Below are 23488 nucleotides of genomic sequence, written 5' to 3' on the forward strand. Positions count from 1 at the left end.
TTTAGAATTCTGTCTACCCTTTCCACATTCTCGGGTATGTCACAAGTGAGACACTGTTAAAAAAAATAAATAAATCACCATCCCTTTTGGCAAAGGTTAAGAAACAGCTTCCTCTCACTCAACAAGGTTCAAACACTTGGCATTTTGAAACGCTCTATTGTGTGACACGTTTTGTGGCCACTCCTGCCAACAAAACCCGCTGGCTGCTCTCTGGACGGGGCCTCCCCTCGGGCGGACCATGCTGCAGCCGGGGATCTCACGAGCCACAGCAGTTTTGGCGGATGCGCCAGCTCGAGTACCAAACTCCCCGATTCAGGATGGGAATCCCACGCTTCTTCCACTCAACGACCGTGCAAGTCACCCAAAGGGAAAACGCTGCCAGCGCTACCGCATGGTAAGCACCGTTCCGGGCTACGTGCTGGAAGCCGTGAGAACATGCCTGACCGCGGAACACGCCTGTCTGGCTCCGAGGGGCACGCGGAGTGCCAAGGGACTGGATGCTCTCTCAGCATCCCCTGGGTTCCCGGGTTGAGCGCCCCCATCTCCCGTATCGATGCAGCCCGCTGTCCTGCCTCTGAAGCTGAAATCAATTCTTCAGTGACTCTGTTCAGGGCAGGATCAGACCCTGCACTTGCTGTGCACAAACAACTCCTGCTGACCCCAGTGGAAGATCAGCCCTACATCCTAATTCTTACCATATCGCATTTTTAAGCGGGTTCCAACTTGCTTTACGTTACTAAACACTGTTTTTTAAAGGTCTTATTTCTCTTATTTCTCTCTTTCTGAAATCAGGTGACACCATGTTGCATGACCACAGCTTATTGGTGCTGGAAGCCCTTATTACTGGCAACAAAATTCAGGCTAATTAGACAAGATAGAATCAGTTGATCAGGTCAGGTAAACAACACGAAGAAGCACTGCTTGGCATGTGAGTGCTGCTCACATGAAGGAGGCACTGAAAGCACTAACAGACCCAGTTCTTACTAGGCAAGTTTTACAGAAGACAAGTACATGCACCTAGTAGCTGGCACAGAATAAAAAAATAACAGTTACAGCTACACTCGTCAAGGTGAGGAACTTAATTGGATTCAGCATAGTTTGGCTTATGCATTTTGATCAATAATCCAGCTACTGCAGTGCTTGAATGTAAATGAGCTCTCTGCTTTATACAAGACCAAAAGCTCACATCAGCGGAGCGGAGTTTCTCTCTGTGTACAGCGCCTGTCTCCACCAGGAACCGGTGTGGCTGTGGTGTCCCCCTTTACCTGTGTGACACCGAGACCCTAACTCCAGCATTACCACGGGACTTCAAAAATCCACTGGTCTTGTTCTGGTCCTCTACACCAGACAGGGATGAATTGCTGTGTTCAGGCACTGATGAAGTGAGCAATGAATAAAACCAAACGAAAAGAAGAAGAGATGCTGTGGTTATTAACAGGAAAATTTAACAAACGTGAAAACATACTGGTCTGTTCACGTGTCCACAAGATCAGCTTAAAACGGACAGCACAAAGGATTTTTCACATGCACTATTTAGGCATCCTTGGACAGTACTTTGTATACATTCTGCCCTTGAAGGAGTCAAATTCTGTTGGTTATTGTCATAAATGGGAAACTGCACCATTTTTAGGTGCACAGCACGTTGCCTCAGGCAGCCTGAAAAGCCAGAAGAGACTAGCCGAGAATAAACAATTTAAACATCTCATATAAACAATTAGCATTACTGATGAGCGCAGGTAAATCAGTTCACGATGGATTTGTACTGCAGGCAGGAGGTCAGGAATCAGCTCTGTAATTTATCGTTTGCCTTACGCAGCATCCCGTGCTCCCCGCGTGGTGCGTGCCTGTGGAGAACACGGCACACAACAGGAGAGGTGGCAGAGGAGCTCAGGCTGTCACCGACAGCGGTGACAAAGGAGCGAGCCGGCACAAGGGAAGGCAAAATAACCACCCTGCTAACGGTGAAAAACTGAACCAGTCTCCTGCATCGAAGCACAATGACCGATGTTGACACGTCCTCTCCTGCAGGATTACGGGTTTTGTTTATGAAGGGATCGAGTACATTCTCCCGCCTCAGATAATCACTTCTCCCTTAATGTCTACTTCGCACCCGCACCTGTGGGTTGAGTTTGCTGAACTACTATTTTTCTTTCCATCTGACAGTGATCTGAGACCTGTGAACTTCTGTCCTTGCTTTAACTTCAGTCTAAAGAAGTTACATCTGACAAAGGAAAATAACGTCCATCTGGGCCACAGCGACCCGGCCCGTGGGTCGGCTGAGGCCACAGCTCGGCCACGGGAAGCCCGTTGGGCTGAGGAAGCCCATGTTTGTAATCAGACAAGGAAATTAGGCACACTTCCCTCAAAACGAACAATGCAGTAATTTACTTGGGAACCTCAAGAGATGCCAATTACCTTGAGTCTAGTACACCATGATTTTTTTTTAGCGTGAATGCTTTTTTTTAGCTCCCGAGAAAGGCATCAGACCACGGGAACTGCGAGGTGCCGGGAGGGAGCTGCAGCCCCGCACCTGCCCCGGCCTTGGGAGAAGATTTCCATCATGAACATAGAGACTGTTTTCCTTTGGTACAACACCTCTCTGGCTAGCTGGTCTACAGCCCAAGTGACAGCAAGAGGCCCACAGCCTGTTCACACAAGCGGTCTTGTGACTTTTAAACGCTTTGCCACTCCTTTATACATTTCTCTATGCACATACAAGCAGAAAAATCCAAAGATTGGTTTTCAACAAAAATTTATCTGGGTGCTTCCCTGGAGGACTACAGGCATGGCCCAAGAGGCAAGTTTTCAGCTAGCGTCGCTCAGTGGCCTTGCTCCAACACCCACCAAGTCCGCGGGACGTGGGGTACAACGCCAGCCCGAGCTCCTGGGGCAGAAGGAAATTCTCCCCTTCCTGAGGCAATAAACAATTTAGAACGTGACCGGTTTGCGCTAAGTTCATCACAGCTATCTTCTCTCTGTAATGCTACAAGCGGCAAGGAGGACTGGTAAATGACTCCTATGAATTTGCAAGCAAAGTCAATTTCTTAAGCAGAGCAAATACTCCTCTGCAGGACTAAGACCCAACATCTATCATCTCAGAACACCCCAGCGCTTCTGTGAGCATCCGAGCAGCACGCACAGCAGTTTGGATCACCGCGGCGCCCTGCTTCACAAACTTCAAAGGATTTTACGCTTTGCCTCTTGCACGCCCTGGGAAGCTCAGCTTTGTCTATCATTTTGTAAGCACATTATTATTTACTCAGCATTTGACTCTGGTTGTGGTGGGGAAACTGGCAAACAAGCAGGACCAGCGGTGTGATCCGTGGTCTGCCAGGCTGCGGCTGCGCCACTCACCAGCCGTCTCGTTTTGGCTGTCCCAATGTCACCCGGTGAGCAAATCGCCTGGATGTCATCTGACACTAAATATGAATAGAAAATAACCCCCGAAACTGGAAGGTGTTCAGGTACCATAGCGACAGGCACAGTTTGAGAACATAGTAGAGAAAACAGTCTTGCTTAAGGGCTTCAATTAGCTTCCAACTAAGATGATTACAACATTTCCTAGTGGGCAAGGAATCCTCTGAAGAGACTCAAATCGGAACACCCAGCTGCACGGACGTCCTGGCGACGAAGCGTCCGACGCCTCCTGCGCAGCTCCGCTCGCTGGCCGCCCCGGCAGCACCGGCCCCAGCGCAAGTGAAGCGCGGTGCAATTCCCTCTCGCAGCGTGGCTCTCCGGTGAGACGCCGGGCTTGTCCTGCCTGCTCTCGGCTGGGGACGCTGCTCCGGCGGCCGGTGCTGGCCTCGCTCAGCCGAGGAGACGCGGCTCTGCTCTCTCCAAGCCAAACAGCATTTTCCTCCCACTGCATTCTTTTTCCACGTCACTTCATGCATCTTAGAAACTTTCCGGAGGCCTCCAGCATTTTCACTCATGTTTTGCAGGGAGGAAAGAGAAGAATGAGGGCGAGGTGGCCCGCGTCACAAATGGGCTTCATGGCAGGCTCTGCCGCTGGGACCGGAGCCCACCCCGCCGCCGTGACCACGGGGACAACTCCCTCAGCCCAGAGCACAACAGCCTACACCGCCTAGAACTGAATCACCATTTAAAAGGATTATTAACTTCCAGCTGCGTTCAGCCTAATTTCCTTTGTGCAACAGTGTGTTTAATTGCAGAGTTTCTAATTTACTGTTGCAGAGCACAAGCCCAACTCTTAAGGATAAATTAAAATGACAGCTCCATGGGAAGTTCGGAATTTAACTTTCTGACTTATCTGATTTGATGCAGATACAAATATTTAAATCCAGCCAAGGAAACAAACAGCCTGTTTCAAAGAAGTTCCAGCTGGAACGGGGAGAAAGGCTTTTGCAGGAAGAGAGGCTGCAGCAGCGAGCGCACTGTCATACTCCTGCGGGCACAGATCCTCGGCTATGCAGAGCCTCGGGGCCGGCACACCGCACGCCTCCTCTGCATGGTTCAGTTGCGTTTGGGTTTTTGGTGTTTTTTTCCCCTTTAATGAAAAATTACTTTATTATTTTAAGAGCAAGAGGTTTTACTTTTATATCTCCTTTGTGCAATTCCCCTGTTCTCTTTGCAGGAGTGAAGGTACGCACCAAGCCTGTCCGGTGAAACCCACCGAGTCTGGTGCAGGATTTGCTGCCAAGACGGCAAAGTTTCTTCTGTTTTTTCTTGTAATCATGACCAACTCTGCTCCTGTCTGCAGATCAGGCTGCGGTCCATCTCACCCTGCCTGAGCTGGCAAGAGGTGTCCCAGCCCAGTGCGCAGTCCCACCTACGCTCCCTGTAGCCCCGGAGGGAGGCCAGCGTCATCTGCAGGCAGTTCATCCCATCCCCACACTGATGCACGTCATTTTTGTTGAGGCAGAATGAAGCTAAAATCAAGCTGAATTAAAAAAAAAGAATATTTAATTTTGAACTCTGACAATTCAAATCAGATTATTCATACTCATTTTTTTCAGGCCAATAATCACAGTGCTCAAACTTTTAGTGCAACCGCATCCCATGCTGTGGGCGCAGACCCACAGCAAAGCCACTGCCAAGGAAAACGCTCTGCTTTCGGGACACTCCCTGCCCCACACGAACTCGAGCGAGCCGCTGCCAGCGATGCTCCCGCCACCTGCGTGAGGAGGAGGAGGCAGCGAGGCGCCGTGACCAGCAGCCTGCGCCAGTGAGGAGGTGACACAAGCGGCACAGCCGTGCCTTGTCCACCGCCTGCGGGGTGGCCAGCCGGCCACGCTGCCGGTGCTGGACTGGGCACAGCCACCAGCCCGCCATGTGCTCACTGCACACGTGGAGGTGGACGCTGGCATGGGAGCTCCCGGCCGGAGGGGACGGCAGGCAGCCAGGAGGTCACCGTGACCTTGGCTGCCATGGCAGGCAATCGCCCAGCCGCAGGCTGGCTGACCAACCCGCCTCCTCCCCTCTGCCGGCGCCAGCCCAGCGGACGGACGGACAGACGGACGGGCCCAGCAGTGCGCGGGCTGGCCCAGTCCCAGAGCTGCGGCCGCCCTGGGGCAGCCACGGGTGACGGGGCAGCGCTCCAGGCAGAGTGCAGGCCGGGGAGCTGGCGCTGTGCTCGCGGCCTCGGGCCCGTACTGGGGCTTTGCTCCTGCGCACACCTCCCGCGCCCCTCCGGCGCCTTGGCCGGCTGCCCCCGCACCCCCTCCCCGCCGGCTCAGCGCTGGGCTCCTGCGGCGCCCGGGCCCCGTGTGCCCACCACCAAACCAGCTCCGTTAAGGCCACCCGCCAGTGGGAAGGTGGAGAGACATGTGAACAGGAGAAACGTTTGGACAAAAGAGTTCAATTTCTCTGTGCTGAAGCTGCTGGGAGAAGCGGAGGGCTGCGCCCTGTGCGCTCCCCGACACTGGGCCGGAGGGAACGCGGGCGCCTGGCGAGTCCCTGAGACACTGCCACTGGCACCGCAAACCGGAGAGGAGTCACCACAGCGGTTCCGCCCGCAATCCACGGCGTCTGTGGTGCATGCGGGCAGCACAGCACCTAAACCAGAGCTGTGCAGGTACAGCGACCTCCGGCATTACGGTCCCCAAAACCATGACGCAAATATTGTGATGTTAACCGTCAGAACTTCTGCACTTTCACTTCACTGAGTGACTGAATACACTGCAATTACACCACCCCGAGACCCCCTTCAGCCCCAGACCGTGAGCACACGGACCAGCGCAGGCACACCAGGGCGGTCGCAGCAACAGACCTGATCCCAGCCGTTCCAACCCCCGGAATCATAGAATCATAGAATCAGTGAGGTTGGAAGGGACCTTTAAGATCATCAAGTCCAACCATTAACCTACCCTGATAAAAACACCACCACTCCTAAACCATGTCCCTAAGCACCTCATCTACCCTTTTCTTAAACACCTCCAGGGATGGTGAATCCACCACCTCTCTGGGCAGCTTATTCCAATGTTTAATAACCCTTTCAGTGAAAAAATGCTTCCTAACATCTAATCTAAACCTGCCCTGACATAACTTGAACCCATTTCCTCTTGTCCTATCACTTGTCGCCAGGGAGAAGAGGTCAGCTCCCAAGGATCTCCATGGATCCATGGAATGGATCCATGCCGGGAAAAGCCATGCAGAGGCGGCACTGAAATGGCCTCCAAGTGGCAGAAACTTAAAGGAAAGAAAACGCGGTTCTGAATCTGTGAACACCTTTTCTGGACCATCACAAAGCTAGTTTACACTTCCTAATAGGACATGATGAGAGTTTAATTCCTAGCAATTTACGGAGAAGTTGGTACACATGCCTGTAGGTAGCACAAAGCTGCACTGCGTCTAAGCCCCAAAGCATTTCACAGCGGATCCCGAGAAGAGGGAGAGGAAGAATCAGCCATCCCCACCGACATCCTCGAAGAGGATTTTAAGCTGTCTTCCAAAAGCACAGAATAAAAACGCTGCTGGAGAGCAGAGCCTGCTCACGGATAGGTCTACACCTGCATCAATATTCATAGAGCGTCAGCCACCACGCCAGAAACAGCCCCCTTCGTGACATCCCGACTCCACACTCAACTGCCGAACGCCAGAGCGGGTGATCACACCGCTCTCCCTCACTGCTAATGGAAGCTCACCTCTACCGACACCAGCCTGCCTGAAATCAAATGAAAGGCTCAGATCTTTTCTAATGCCCATTAGGCTGCAATACAACCACATCTCCAAAAATGACCTTTTTAAGCAACATGGACTTTTTTTTTCCTTTTGTTTGCTATCCTCCGGTGGCTGGGTACTGTTAGAATCTGCCCCAACCAAAGGCTCTGCAAGAGAAGTCACCGGCAAAGACTAATGAGAAGGCCTGAGCTGGTCTAATTCTGAGAGGTTATGAGTAATTACTGACTTTCCAAAGTAAAGCAGGCGCAAGTAGTCAACCTCCAGTACTTCTGAACATAGGAATGAAATGGTATTTGAGAGAGACGAAGGAAAATGGGAAGAAAGTGAGGAAAAAAGAGGACGCTTTGCTGTGGAAAAGCCCATTGTTAACAGTTCTCAGCACCCTTTATTCCAGCCAAAATGTATGAGGTCTATTCGCTCGCTTCATTTGCGCTATAAATTTAGCAACTCTTCCATTTTCCTCATGAATTTTAATTGCATTACATGCTATTGATTTCACAGTCACAGAGGACATCTCTGAGAACTTCTTTTGTGCTACCATTAACCACTTTTACAAATATTAAATATGGAAAACACGCTTGATAACAACAAATCAATGCACAACGTTGACAAAACTGCTGACAGTGTCAAATATGAGATAAACAACAATAAGCAAACACTTAACACTTACTTCACTCAACTTGCAAACACCACAACCGAATTTTATCTTTACTTTCTCCCAGACTCATTCTTGGTACCCCCTCCACCGAGAGCTCCAAACTGCAACCCCAAATTCCAGTCCTTCCCTACCTCCAAGCAAAGGACCTGTACTTACATCTCTGTCTCATCAAAAATTTGAGACGTTCAAAACCTCTGTGGAAGTCAATCTGTTTTGGTTAAGCAAACATTCCACCAACACCTATGGATTAAAATTCACCTTAGTCCAAAAAGGAGCAGCTTAAGTTTATATAGTGCGGATGCCCCTTTTTAAGATCATCTGAATTAACTGCTCAAGAAGGTGAAAGTCACCTTAACTGCGTCACCATCACTGGTACGGATGACTTGCAGTTAACTAGGAACGTCTAGTATAAGGAGACCGCATGAAGCAAGTGATCCTCAAGGATCCAAATACGCTGGAAATCTGGAGTTTATAAAGGACTAGACTTGCATGGGAGGAAAAGGTGGAATGTAAGTTTTCCTCTCCCCTTTTTCCTTTGCGCTAGAGGTTTAAGCAAAGACAGCACTGTTCTCCTGTTTCAGTAGATAAAGTGCCATACAATGACAGCCGACAGTCACCCGAACGCTATACATACCTGGATGTATCGCAAGGCACTCCTTAGGACGCTGAGGTTTGAGGTCTTCTTGTCATCTACATTGGGGATGTTGCGTTTTAATGTCTCAAAGCATTCTTTCAAATGTGCACGTCTAAAGAAAACACAGGTGGTTTGTCAGCTTGTGGGAGCACACACCAGCAATCAGTTTAGCAGAGGGCCAGAGCTTAATTTGGGCCTTAATCCAGCAAAGCACTTACACATGTGCATAGCAGTCACTGGGACTACCTGCATGCTTACAACGGAACCAGCTCAATCCAGCAGAAAGACTACGGGGCTGTGGCTTGTAATGCCTGGATTCCAGTCCTAGCTTCGTTAACAAACTGTTGTGCAATCTTAAATTCAATATCTCATCTCCCTGTGCTGCAGTTTCCACTTTCACCGTGTTTTCGACTTAGCTAGTTAGACTTCTAAGAGTTTTGGATCAGGAACTGGTCTTTGTTCTGTATTCACACTATACACCGGCCCCTGACCTTGGCTAGTTTATTACTTTAAATCAAAAGAGAAGTTACACCGTTATGCACGTGGAGATTTACTTTGCGGGATCAGGGCTCTGCAGGGTTATTGTAACGCAATTATGCAGTTAAATAAAACATTCTGGGAAGCAAGAGATGCAGAATTGAGCTATAAGAAAGCAAAGCAATATTGCAAGATTCAGTAAAAATCACTAAGAATTTTGGTCAGGTTATTTGTTAAAAAAAGCCCAAACAAACAAAAATCCACCAAAGCCAAACAAATATTAACACACTATAGGCAGAAAAAAAAAAAAAAAACCAAAAAAAAGGAAGGGGAGTTACAATAAGAAACCAAACCCCTGGCTTTCTACGCACCTGTTCTTCTCCAATTTATTATGTACTTCCCTGGTCCCAACCCTGTAACCCAAACAGAACAAAGATAAACTCAGTGTCAGGTTTAAAACTACTGCCATTCAACCTGTACTTTCAGCAGTGTCTGTGTGTCTAGGACAGAGAGGTAAATATTAAATAGCAATTTAAGGTGTTCAGATACCGCTGTTTTAATGCTAGTTGTGTATATGTTTCTACCTATACTGTATCAAGATAAAATCCACACTTTGCATGCATATTAGAGGGGATAAGCATTATGCATATACTGCACACAAGATACAAAGAGGCAGGAGTGTGATGTGTGTGTATGTACAGAGACACAGCTACTATCACTAACAGGGAAAGACACAAAGTATGAATTGTACGTATTTATACAGTACCAGATAGCCCAGATTCTGACCCATTTCTGAACTATGCCTACACTCCAGTGGGGTGAGATTTATGCAGTTTCAAATTAAAGTGTACGGGACTTGGCAGACATACTTCAAACTGCTTTAGTTTTTCACTGTGCCTGAAATAACACAGCTGAGCATAAATATGGAATGAAGTAATCCAGGAATCCTCCAGTCACTGCTAAAGGAAGAACCAGGGTGAGCTTCTGGTTTTTAGGGTTCTGGTCTGTCCCTACCCTCCAAATCACAGGAATACTTCTAGGAAAGGCCAACCAAATTCATGTTATCTTAGTTTTCTGCTACCGCGATGATAAAGTGCATTAGTAGACATGTGGAGATTTCAAATCTCTTCTGTGCACTATGCAAAGTAATTATTTGCCTTTGGCTGAAAATACACCCACATTGAGGTGAGCATTTCAGAAAGAATGTTAATATTTAATAAACATTCAGGTGTTTAAAAAAACATGACAGCCTTTTCCCATGAAACATTTGCAAGCTGAAAAAAACATTTTCCGAGCTTACGTGTAAAGGAGTAATTCTGGGGAGACAAGGAGCATGCACCTTGGGGTACCCCATCAAAATGCACTTCAGGAAACCTTCGCAACTCGCTCAGCATCAGACAGGTAGTTTTCTGGTGTGTCTATGCCAAGAACTCTAGAAATCCTGCACGGAAAACACTCTGACTGTGGGCACAGACACAGCGGTGATGCTGCATTTGCACTGGGATAACAGCCCTCCCAACTTCCCAGGAGCAAAGCTCAGCTGACGGTACGGGAGCAGTTTGCTGATGCAGCCACAGCCACCCCACCGCCTGCTGCCCGCAGAGCTGCTGCTCGGACAGCAAAACTCCCCGCAGCCTTCGCCAGTATCCCCTGCCACTGGAAGTCCCCTCTACACCACCTGAACCCACATGACAACGACAGCGACGGGCCCGCTTGATTAAACCACAAATACACTTATCGTTTCTGCAGCTCTGCATTTTCTAGACAAGCTCTAAAGATCACAGTCTATCTTAGAGGAATTATATTGGCATTTTACAGAGGCCATTATCTTTACAAATTCTTATCTACATTACTTTCGCTGTTTCCTTCTATGCATTTTGGGATCTCTACATCCCAAAAGACACTATGAACCCTTTTTTTGTCCACTGTATCTTACATCTCTTCCTGCCCCCACGAGACAATAACAAAACTACCACTCCTTGCACGGAGGCTGTTCACAGGGAAGGCCAGTGCTAATTCCCAGCGCCGCGCTCGTGCTCCTCTCACAACTGGGTTACAGCGGTTCTGCATTACAGCTCAGAGCAACTGCCGCAAGGACCAGAGGACACGGGAAAAAGAAAGTGAACTGCCACGTCCTGACCCTCTGATAGATTCAAAGTACTGAGCTCCATCCAGGAGGGAGCAAAAAGCAAGGCCAGATCTTGACCTGGCCAACACGTTTCTCCCGAGCAGGTCCCCACCCCGGGAAGGACCGCATTCTGTCTGTCTCCTCTGCTGGCACTTGTTTAGGCTGGGTGAACCAGAGTGACTAGCAGTGCCTCCAGCTCTGCTGGGTCTACCTCAGCATGGCAGCCTGAGCCAAGCTGGAGCGGGACAAGGCTGCCGCCGCTACGCCACACGGCAGGAGCGGGACTCCAGCCGGCATTTCGTCTGGCAGCATCTCCTCTGAATCCTACCCAGACCCCCACCCCTGCCCTGAAACCAGGGGCACGTTTGCCTTATTGCGCTGAAGAGGCGAGACACACACAGCGACTGTCCACCCAACCTCTGCTGGATCCGCATGCCATTTTAACCACCACTGCCAGCAGTTACCTGCCAGCTGCAGGCAGTGGGGAGAATGGTCAGAGGTCCAGGCAACACGGCCAGGAGGGAAAACTGAACAGATCCAGTCCATTTATCCTGCAGGAAGGAAGACGGAGGGGCCAAGGGAAACAGGTAAAAGTCTGCTGCAAAGAAGGGAACAATTTGTTCTCCCATTCCACAAGAAATAATACCAGACTACGCATTAGGATACTGTGGTCTGGAAACAACCACCTAAGGAGAAGACAGAGTCTCCACCAGACAAAGTCCTTAAGAACAAGTTAGACAAACACTAACCTGGAGCAACATCAGAGTCACAAGTCCTGTCCAAGGGTGGGGACAGATTAATCAGCCTTCAGTTCCTTCCAGCTGCAGGAGCTCTGAACAAGCAGGAGGCCCTTAGCACTTACAGCACTAAGAAATGGAAACAGCAGCTAAGGTGATCTCTGTCCTGGGAAACAAAACCTCCCAGATCACATCCCAGTTTTCAAGAAAGTTCCTGCAAGCAGCACTGCTGCATGACTTCCCTGACCAGTATAAGCAGAGATCTTTTGCCAAGCATAATACCAGATGCCACCTGAGATCAGACAGGCAGTGCTGGGACTTGCTTCCTAAGACAGTTCTGGCTTAGAAAAAGAAATCCTTGTACAGAATCCTACAGTGTGTAGTCGGGGGAGGGGAGGGGAACAAAAACCATCAAGCTAAGAAACCCTGCTATCAAAAAATCAGACATCCAAACATCCACGGATCTTGGTGTTTCTGGTCTGACAACTCTTTGCAAAAGCAGTAGCCGCTCCAGGTCGATGCAGCTTTCGGCATCGTTTTTGTCTGGTCCCTCTGAGAAGCCTCCACACACAAGGGGCACTCACCCTCCAGGTCTCTTCTTCTGCTCGTTTGGTTTGGCGTCTTCTGCCGGAGCCAGCTTGAGAGCACCGAGCTGCGGGGGCGCTCCCGGGTGCTGCAGGGGCTGCTGCGGCTGGGGCTGGATGGGCTGCTGGACCACATGGTGCTGGGAGATGGCCAGGACCGGCGCCGCATAATGCTGGAGCTGCTTCGGGCTGCCCGAGGGGGGTGTAGCAGCTTTCCCGTCCGGCAGAAGCGGACCTGGCGGCCTCTGGATGACTGGCGCGACCGAAGATGCTTCTTTAGTGACACTGGGAGTGCTTACGAGGGGCTGGTGGCGTTGTACGAGCGGCGGGGACAGGGTGGTCTGGGCTGCTTGCTGGGGGGGGCTGGTGACAACAGGGATGGGAATGACCGAAATGGGGGCTACCAGGGGTGGGGGCGGCGGGGGGGCCGGGGCCGGGGGGGAGATGGGCACCAGCAGTTCGCTCCGGGGCTCCTCCGGGGGAACGGCACTGTTCGCCCGTGGCGCGCTGGTCTTGCCGGCCTTCTTCTGCTCCTGCTCCCTCTCCAGGCGGAGCTTCTCGTGCTTCTCATTCTCCTCTGAAAGAGAAACACCAACAGTGATTAATGGCACTTCCCTGACCCTCCCCAGCCACGGGCCTCTAACCAGGCTGGTGACAGCCACCGGCCTTTCCGAGAGGGAAATGGAGGCCTTGGGGGTAATGCAGCCTGGCACACGGAACGCCCCGAGCCCACGGCAGGACCCGTGCCCCTGGAGATCCGTCCCATGTCCCAGCCATGTTGCACCTTCCACTCTTTGCCCTTTCACTTCAGCACAGACTGTTAAAATATAAACCATGTGCTGCCCCTGCATTCAGCGCTCCAGACCAAGTCACCTCCGCCGTTTGCAGCAACCCTCACGTCTCCGGGGACGCTACGATCATGGCAGCAGATGACAAGCAAGACACCTCCAACCAACCTCCTTCCCATCGCAGCCCGATGTGGAGAGAAATGCCCTCACCCAGTCACTTCCCACTCCCAAGGTCCAAACCCACAAATCGCAAGGCCCTTCTGTCAACGGCAAACATTACTGAGCTGAACGAGATTAATGGACCTTCCAGAGCTGTGGCAGGACCTGGCCGAGAGCCTGTGCCCGCTCCTTGGAGGGATGTGGTGTAGGTGCAGGATCAGTCCCCGCTTGCCCTTGCGCAAGCCCGCAGGGATGGGCTCAGCAGCCCCAGCGATGGCTACTTGTACACCACCTTCCCAAAGCCCTCCCTGCTCGTGTCTGTATCTAAACACATCGCTGCGCTCTGCTGTACCACAGAAGAAATCAATCCACAACAAAATGTTTTAAATTCTTCCTTTTCCATTTTTAAATTGGCAAAGAGCTATTGAGCATTTCACCAAGGAGTCTGCCCCGGCCCCAAGTCAGCCCCAGGACAGTACTGACATTCTCTTCCAGGGAGGTACGGACAAGCCCAGAGACTAACAGCATCCCAGGAAAAAAAACATGCATTTCAGATTCACCTCCTAAACTGGAGCCCACGTGCAGGAGACGGGGAAACCTCACGTCCTGTGTCCCGTTCCCAGCACTGCCCAGGACACCCAACGGCCAAGAGAGAAACAGCAGCCGCAGGACCGCAGCTGGTTGGGCAGGGCAGGGGCCTTAGGTTAAAATACCTTATATTTTATACTATCAAGTGTAAATTTTAGCTTAATGGACTTTACACTGATACAAACCTCTCAGGGCACTTCTCTACTGCTGTGGATTTTATTCAAGTTCTTGAACTTAGCTTTGGTGTGCATGTGTTCCTATATGTTTTCAGAACACTAGGCAAAGTAAATGAAATCCGTGTGGCCCGACTAGCAAAATAAACCTCATTAAATGCGATCCAGGTCTCCGGCTTTAATTGTGTGAACAAAGCACAAATGAAATTTATTTACACAAGTCCTGTGGCGCCAGCAGCCCTGCCACCTAGACATCTCACAGCCTTGACCGAGGACCTCCAAACCCGCTGCCCATGAAGCTCAGCGGATCCCACTCCTGACAGCCTCCAAGGAGCTGCAACAAAAAATGCTGCATCAACAGCATACTTGGAGCTATAACTTCTTCATAGTAATATACAAGTATTTGGAAAATAAACCCTTGTTTCATCAAGCACAGGATCAGAGAAAGGACGCGTACAGTGTGGTATCCTGTCTTATTCAGTGGCCAATATCGGGTAATTCAGAGGAAGCTCTAAGAAACATCCTGAAAGAGCCTGTCCACAGGAGAAGCTTGGGCTTGACCTAAACGCTCAAGTCGGAGTGTGTATTTAGGAAATTTGATGCAAAATCATGTGTACTGCAACCTGGAATTACCAGTTTATGCTCAAATCCCCAGTTATCTTCAAGAAGCAGCTATATTAAATACAAGTGGAACAAGGGGAAAAAGGTTCCCCCCCAGTCTTCACACACCACCCGAGGGGCACTGCCGCTGCTTGGGCACTGTCTCACCCAGATTTCGATTTTGAGGGATGTATTGCAAAAGCAAGAGAGAGCAAAACAGGGAACAAAACTTTTACTCCTGATTCTGAATGACCTTTGGTACATGTGACTGCACAGCATCACTGGCCACGATTCACAGACGACGTGGTTTCCCGCAGTTCCCTTCGGCCCAGGATTTCTACAGCATATGTCGTATCTCCTCCAACCTTCATTAAAGCCCTTTGGCCCAACTCTGCTCGCTGGTTGCCTGAAGAGCTCCATGCAGAGCCACACCAGACCTGCACAGAGCGCCCGAGACACATGGGTGGAGGTGGCCGAAGTGCCAAAGAGACGCCCAGGGGAGGGGGGAAGGAGGGAGACTTCAAACCTTACAAACCTTAGCAGCCCTAGTGCAATTCTCAGCTCCATCAAGAGCAGAACACACACACCTTATGAGACCAGGAACGGGGTGAAGCACCCAGCTGACGGGCTAAATACTGTCCAGCACCTACATGAGCAGAAAGCAACACCTGGATGGAGCTCCAGCACCAGGGCTGCACCTTCAGGTTCCGACCTGCGGCACTTGGGAAGGAGCCATGTGAAATTCGGTGATCTGGCAAGATTTCACATCCAAAGAGTACTTTCCCCATGGTCGCCCAAGACTCAAATCCAAAATTTTAATTCAACTCTTTGGAGCGCCAAGCAGGAGGGTAAGTGAGCTCTCAAGATCTGACTGACTCCAAAACAGGAGGTTGTTTAAATAGAAGCTCAGTTCTGAACACAGTATTTCTCTGTATTTTCTCAAAATATTTCAGGGTAATTATCAGCATTTCCTTAAGGAAGAAGTAAAGCAGAGCAGGGTGGCAAATACCCCAGCAGGAATCCCCTGATGTAAACAACATAAGTATTAGCTACCCATGATTTCAGACTGCTTCAATTGAACAACATTAATAACTAATAAATAAAAGCCCTTTGTCTGCAATTCTTTTGCTCCACTTTGCTGCTTGGTTTGCAGCCAGAGCCAACGCGATGGCCCCGGCACAGGACGCACGAGGAAATTCAGCCCCGGTGACCTGCTGACTAATTGTGTTTTCTGTATGTGTGCTCAGCCACGTGGCCAGCGCCGGTGCAGCACAGGTAGCCGGCCTCTGGGAGAGGGAGAGCGGTCCGTGGACCGACCCAGCGCCTGCCCCTGCTGGGCACACATCGGACGAGAGACCGCGCAGCGTCCACCCAGACGTAGAACGGCACCGTGCCGAGAGGAGGGCAGCAGCAAAGGCGGCGATAATGAAAGCTCCTGGCACTGCCCGAGGTCTGACGAGGAGAGCAGAACCTGCCTGTGCTGAACTCACTCCAGCGATGGCTTCTGGCAGCAACGTCGCGACAGCCGAGCAGAGGACTGAGGCAGGAGACCTGCAGCGGAGGTCTGCGGTGACAGCAGCGCTCTCCAGCGCACGCGCAGGAGCCGGCAGTGACATCCCTACAGCGAGTAATCTTCATTCACCGGGGAAGCCGAAAGAACAGGAAAGTAAGGTTACAAGCATGCATTACTGATCAGGAATATTTATGTAAATGTCTCCACCAAGCAGGTGCAGCCCTCCGGCTGCTGACAAGCTGCCAACAAGGCCTTTGGTGTTGCAAATCTTCAGCTCCCTTGAGCTAAGGAGTTTATTTCAAGGAATTTTTTTTTTTTTTTTCCTCGCCAAAATCTGACACCAGTGATCCACTGTCCTCTGTGTCTGACTCATCCACAGGCAAACGGGAACCACGCTGCCGACCCCTCCTGCCCGTGAGAGGGCTGAAGGGTCTCTACGCCGTCTCTTCTCAACACACACACCACCTTAGGAAAGAAACGCCTCCATCGAGCCATGAAGATCTTCCACCTCCTGCTCACTTCGTACTCACACCTTGCAAACAAACTACAGACATGCTTTAAAAAAGCCCCTTAAAGCTCTTTGTCTTTCTGTATGAAATAAGTTCACCCTCTTTCCTTCACAGATACAGACACAGACAATGAGCAGCAGCCAGTGCGCCCCACGCTCCGGCACACGCGTGGCTCATTCCTCCACGTGCGCTGCACTCGGTATGTGAGCTCCTGTGAGCGCAGTGTGGGGAAACCCGCAAGGCTTGGGGCGCTTTCGTGGGCTCAGCGGGACAGCTGGACCGGCAGGCACGCAACGAAATTATGTGTAATTTCCACTCAATTCTTGACAGTCTCCTCAAAGGGGCTGAGGACTGAATCAAGGACAAGGAACCTCACCCTGCCCACACCGCACCGCCGGCCAAAAGGCCACACGCTGCGAGAGCGGGGACCTCAGTTTCCCAGCCAAGCCACTGGGGCGGTACACCGTCAAGGAGGATGACAGCAGTGCCAGCAGAGGCAGGACGGAACAGCAAATCTTGTCACAGGAGGACACAGAAACAGGGTCAGCGTTCCTGACCGGTGCACTGGTGCTATTTTAGGGCCCTGACGGTCCAGGAATACACAGTGCCGGGCACTCTTAGCTTTGTTATCTAATAATCTGCTGGGTTTAAATTTATCTCCTCCCTCCTGCCTGCCCTGGAAATGCCACCCATCCATCACAACGAGTGCTGCCAGCAAAGGCAGCAGCCGTGCCGGCAGAACCGCACGTGCCTCCCGGGCCAGCAGCGGCCAGGGTACGTCACTGAGTCTCCTGCCAGAGTCACCCCGCGAGAGCGCTGCGTGAGCACGCCTTTAAGGAATTTCAATGCCCCTTTCAATGCTCCTATTTTGTACTAGGGACGCTATCAGCACTCAGAATTTATCAACGGCGCGTGCCTTTGCATAACCAAGCATCGTACCTCTACTATGTTTAAAGGTCCCTCCCCAGCACAGAGGGAGAACGTCCCCTAACTCCACGAACAGTCAGGCAATGGCAGTTCTGTGCAGCGATTTTCTGAATAGTTTGAAGTGTTTCTCTGACTCATTCAATGCTCCTGGGAGCCTGAACTGCACACCATGAACCCGGAGAAGAGTGCCCTGGATTTCGTTCACACCAGTCCTGCAGCAGCGTCACGCACGGGAGTCACTCCTGGCCCCTCCCAGGATAGGGCTGGGGACACAAAGAATCTCCAGACTTCTTCCACTTCCGAGGCTGGCCCGGCCACGTGCGGGGAGGGGGACAGCCGCGCTGAGAGGAAGGGCGGGCTGGAGCCTGAAGGGTAGTTTCTGTTTCTGCAGGTCCCAGGCTGCGGACGGAAGAACCAGGAAAGGGAAGATAAGGACAGAGTCAGCAGTACTGGAGACCAGCAACGCTCAGCCTGAGCCAGGCGTTAACTCTGAGTCATGCCTAAGGCTGCTGACACAAGAGGCTACGCCAGCAAACAGCCACCGGCGCTTTCCAGAACCTAGAAACAACCTGGTGGACCGAGACCCCTTTGAAACGGTGACCCCTTTCTCTGAGCCCTCTGAATTTTGGTTGAAAAAAGCACAACACAAGCCCAACTCTCCCCTTCCATCTCTGCTAAAACCACTTTCTTTGGCGTCCATCCCTCTGCACCGCCGCTTCCCCGCCAGTAACGTGGCAGCCCTGAGACACAGCACTGCTCCCGGAGCCCCGCCGGCTCCCGGCTGTGCCCGCGGCCGGCCCTCGCCGGTGAGGCCATGGCACAGAGCCGGCTGCGAGGCTCCCGACGGAACTGCTGCTCATCTCAGTGCTGCCTCGGGATCTCAGCCTGCTACCACGACAGCCCATTTCCCTTCCTATTAACACAGACCGGGCCACAAACATTGTATTCTTAAAGAAAGACTCAATTGTGTTTTAAAAGCATGCTACTCACAAAGGATACCCGAATGCTTCACGATTAGCGTCCTGGCCTGAGCAACACGGGACTAATTTCTCTTTCAGTAACTTTACTTTGCAGTAAAGTCTCTCCTAATGTTTGGGAAAACTGCATTTTTTGAAGACTCTAGTGTCTGAATTTGTGAAATATTTACTGTATAGCCATGGTGTGCGGGTTTCAGGGTGTCCATGTTTTTGAGCTCTCCAGGTGCAAGGATGAGGAGCGAGACCCGGGCACTGGACCCACGCTGCCAACAGGGTTAGTTCATACTGTGAACGGCACACTCAATATCAATTAGAAAGTTTGCTGAGGAGTCCTCTCTCTCCCTCGACGGCTGCCATCCGGAGAACTCCTCGCCCCCGTGCCGCAGCCCTGAGCTTCCTCCCGAAGCCGCAGCACTCGCAGTGTCCCACGTTGGCTGTCCCCTGCTGGGAGTGCACAGCTTCTACTGATACAACAGGCTGAGGATAACCCTTGTATATTTTATATTGGTATTGGGATCAATATGGGTTCTTTAGTTAATTAACTAGTCTTATTCTATTAAATCTGTTTATATTTCAACCCTCGGGTTTCCTTGGTTTTTCCCCGATTGCCCTTCCCAGATTGGGAGGGGTCATCAGGTGAGAGAATAATTGTCATTAATGACAATAAGTTCCTGTGGCTTCCTCAAACCATAACAATCAGAAATCAGAATCTCACGACAGACTCCAGAGGAGTGAGAGCTAAGCCAGCCCTCCGGGGATTTCCATCTCGGGGTTTAGAGACCCTAGCTCCCTCCTCACCCTCCCTCTGCCGAGCTCTCCTCACTGCGCTGGCGCACCACACGCTCTTCATACCTCATCTGCAGACGATGTCACCATTCACTATCAATGACAAAAATACTTGAATCTCCATTTTCTCAGCCAGACGATGATGACACATTTATGTCATATCTGTAAAAGCAAGGAAAATCAGCCTTCACATAAACTATCCCTCTTTAGCACCAACCAATACAGACAATTAGTGATTTCAGCATGACGGGCTTATCGGTAACTCTTGGAAATCAGCGACCTCAGTATCCAAACCTGAAATAAACTAGAGAAATGACAAGATGATCCTCTTGCCTGATAAAATCTAGGAAGCGGACACGCTTTATTCCTACTTTATGGGGACAGATGGCTTACGAGGAAGTGAGTATTTCCCTTCAACTAAACCATTGTGGCTCCCAGAACACAGAAAAGAAGGTCAGAAAGACCCTCAAGAAATCTCGTAGATCATCTCACAAGCCCCATAGGAGAATCAACCATAACTAAATAATACCTGGCAGGCGTTTCTCAAAGCAACAACTTCTCATATCTCTATGGATAATTTACATTGTGCTTTAATTTGCTATTCCAGTGCTTAACAGAAACCCTGAATCAGCTCCAGATAGTCATTTTAGCTGCTTTTTAGTTACAACTAACTCTTAGCAGACAGAAGAAGGAAATAAAGGGCCAGGGTTTAGCAGTACTACAGAGGAAAAGAAAACAGATCAAGACTGCTAAAAGAATGAAACCATCATCGACAGCCTTATATACACACAGACCACCCCAGTGCCTTCAAGCCGTGAAGGTGCCAAGCCCGCCGCGCGCTGCCTCTGCTGCGGCACCGAAGCTTGGCAGGCTGGGTAAGAGCCTGACGTAAAACTCTGGTTGTACCCTTCCGTGGAATTCAGGACGAAGAGCAGAAGAGCACCGGCTCTGACAGGCAGGGTCGGTACCAACAGCACACAACTGACGACTGACTCTGCTCCACCACCTGAGGAGCTTCACCTGGGCACACAACCGGCAGAGCTGTTCCTATACAAGATGCCATCACAACGCTTTTCCATTGGGCATTGGCATTTTTAAGAAATAGGGAGACAAAGTAATGCGTTCTGATAAGCCGTTATTTGCAAGTTGAGCCACTTCTGTGTCGCAGTTCAGAGCAAGAAGCGGCCATGATGATGGGCAGGATCCAAACCCACCTGCCCTAAGGCACACAAGGAAACCGCTGTCTCCCCTTCTGGGACAGCGTGACACACTGCAGCCTGCTGAAACACTGCAGTGATGCTCTTTAAATGCACTAGTCAGGAAAGAATGATAAACATGAGCTAACTTAATAAATCGTATTATAAACAAACTGTGTACTCTTAAAACAAAACAAAAAGCCCAGACAGTTGATGGTGCCCACAGCAGAGACTCCGAGACCCCACTTCATCCACCGCTCGCAAGCAGGTCTCAGACCCTCGGGATGCGAGCGGCCCACAAACTTCTTCACATCAAACAGCGCACAGCTTGTATTTTACACACGCCAGGAACTGAAGCAAAGACAGGTTCAATGACTTCATGTAACACACTGAGTCATGGCAAAACCGGATCTGTCGGTTAATTACCAGCCTGTTAGGTAAGCGTATTTGCTCGACACCAGTTCACGTAACGTTCCTCGATCCCCATGATGAGAACAGCAGCCCACTGCTGCACCTTCATGCCGGGGCTGTGCTGGGGCTGCTTTCAGGGGCTGCTCACACTGGTCAGCTCTCTTCTCAAGGGAATGAATGGAAATGTGCAGATTACCATCCAGAATCCTACCTCCGTACTTGAAAAAGAAAAGGAGGTAAGAACCCAAGAGTATGTGCCCATCAAAGCACTCTGAACACGTGAGTCGGAAGCTTTCCTCCATCAGCCAAATTGGCTGCACCAGGGCAGTTATCCCTGCCACCTCTGCGTTCACAGGCATCATGCTCCATCATAGGCTCTTCCCAAAGTTAACTCACAGAGCCAGCACGCCAGTACCCCGAGAGGAAGAGCAGGTTCTCGGAGCAGTCCAGATCTCCTCCAGCACACATTATGGCATCACCGCGAGTCTGTCCACCTGCACGACAAAAACCTTGAACCTACAGCATCATCTGCTGATGGTCCAGGCACACACTAAACATGCATTCCTCATCAAAAATACCTGGTACGGTCTCTGTTCTCTCGGCTTACTGCAAATGGACAAGAGCTCAATCTACATCGCACCTAAAACTACAGCGTGTCCTCGCTAGCAAGATCCTACCACTTGGCCACTGTAATTTTAATAAGGGAGAACAAAGCTAATCAAAACCAGAGCGACAGCCTTGTTTGAACGCTGCAAGCTGTCAGCAGGTAGCAAGAGATTCTCCAGAGGGAGACGCCTGCTCTGCACCTGACAGCGCCCGGATCACCAACTGACCTACGTGAGGTGCCGCCAAGTCCTCTCAAACCTTCTCTCACGGTAACGTGACTGCACTGATGTGAGGGGTTGACTGAACCAGAGGGTGTTTTGTGCTGCAGTGGGAAAACCTCCTGCCTTTTGAGCCACACAAATGCTTGGGAGATCAGTCTGGAGACTTCCTGAGCAAGGATGTACTTCTCACAAGCTAAATAGGCATATGAAGGAAACAGAATCAAGAACGCGACCACAATTTCATACAGTGGAAATTAAATTCAGATGGTCCTGATCATACAAGGCGATTTCGGAAAGGTGGGAGTGAGCACTGTGGAGTTTGATCCCCTTCCTGGCACCCCTCACTAGCCTGGGCAGAACCAGCTCCCAGGCGCTGACCCACCATGCCGAGGTCACTCCGGACAGTCTCTCTGTCCCCCACCTCTTCTACACACAGAAATACAAACACACTGCCCAGGGACACTGGGACTCCCACTACCAGCAACAGCGCCTCGGTACAGCTCCTGGTAGCACGATCTGTGTTGCGTACTGGGCGTAACACACATGCTAGCGCACGGCACATCCATCACCTCCTGCAGAGTTATCACCACCCTGTAGGTTCTCGTGAGGTACCATCAAATACACATCACGCTTCTACATACAACCCTGAGCACAGAAACACAAAGGAAACAACTTTCTTTATCAGGTGCTGCTATGAAAAAGATCAGAGGCTGAAGGTAGGACAGGGAAAGCCTGAGGGAATCTTTAGCAAGTAGAGTGAATTGTATCATTTGCAATAAGATGGACCTGATTTCATAGAATCATCAAATAGTCTGGGTTGGAAAGGACCTCTGAAGGCCATCTAGTCCAGCCCCCCTGCAATGAGCAGGGACTTCTCCAACGAGACCAGGACAAAACACTCCTTATTCAGCCCCATCCCATCCTCTACAATGTAACACAGGCAACTTCCAGTCAGGAGACGTTGTGATGTTCAGCGAGTCTTGGGGCTTTCTACACTCCAACCTCCAGATCCAGCTGGACAGGAGACTGGGAACCAGGAAGCTCCACTTCTTGCCTGATGGAGGCACAGCTTCAGGTGAGGCACTCCAAACCCCTCCACCTCAGCTCTTCCATCTGTGACATTCCAGAAGTGCTGCAAAATTCAACTAAGGACTACAAAATGCTTTGATGTCCCTTAGTGAAACAATTTATCAGCCAATGGAAAGAAAGTTTCCTTTTTTTTTTTTTTTTTTTGGCAAGGCAGGCTCACAAACCTTGTATGCTGCATCCTGCCAGGGCAATCCCACACACAACTCCAGGCTGGGTGGAGAATGGGCTGAGAGAGGCCCTGAGGAGAAGGACTTGGGGGTGTTGGTGGATGAGAAGCTCAACACGAGCCGACAACGTGCACTGGCAGCCCAGAAAGTCCCCGGCATCCTGGGCTGCATCCCCCGCAGCGTGGCCAGCAGGGCGAGGGGGGAATTGTGCCCCTCTGCTGTGCTCTGGGGAGACCCCACCATGAATATTGCCTCCAGCTCAGGGGCCTCAGCACAGGAGAGATGTGGACCCGGTGGAGCAGGGCCAGAGGAGGCCCCGGAGATGCTGGGGGGGCTGGAGCCCCTCTGCTGGGAGGACAGGCTGGGAGGTTCAGCCTGGAGAAGAGAAGGCTCCGGGGAGACCTCAGAGCCCCTTCCAGT

At 50.8% G+C, this 23488-nt stretch overlaps 1 protein-coding gene across 1 annotated transcript in view; it reads right to left on the reverse strand.

The window, feature by feature from the left end:
• MNT (MAX network transcriptional repressor) overlaps window positions 1–23488 on the reverse strand; it is a 45729-nt gene that overhangs the window by 15660 nt on the left and 6581 nt on the right. The window contains exons 2-4 of the mRNA XM_082492888.1: window positions 12359–12935; window positions 9281–9322; window positions 8433–8544 (exon numbers count right to left, since the gene is read on the reverse strand). Coding sequence (XP_082349014.1) covers window positions 8433–8544; window positions 9281–9322; window positions 12359–12935 — 731 coding nt within the window. The remainder of the gene's footprint in view (window positions 1–8432; window positions 8545–9280; window positions 9323–12358; window positions 12936–23488) is intronic.

This window comes from Vanellus vanellus (assembly GCF_965231255.1).
Source record: "Vanellus vanellus genome assembly, chromosome: 19".
In the NCBI taxonomy this organism is placed as follows: domain Eukaryota; kingdom Metazoa; phylum Chordata; class Aves; order Charadriiformes; family Charadriidae; genus Vanellus; species Vanellus vanellus.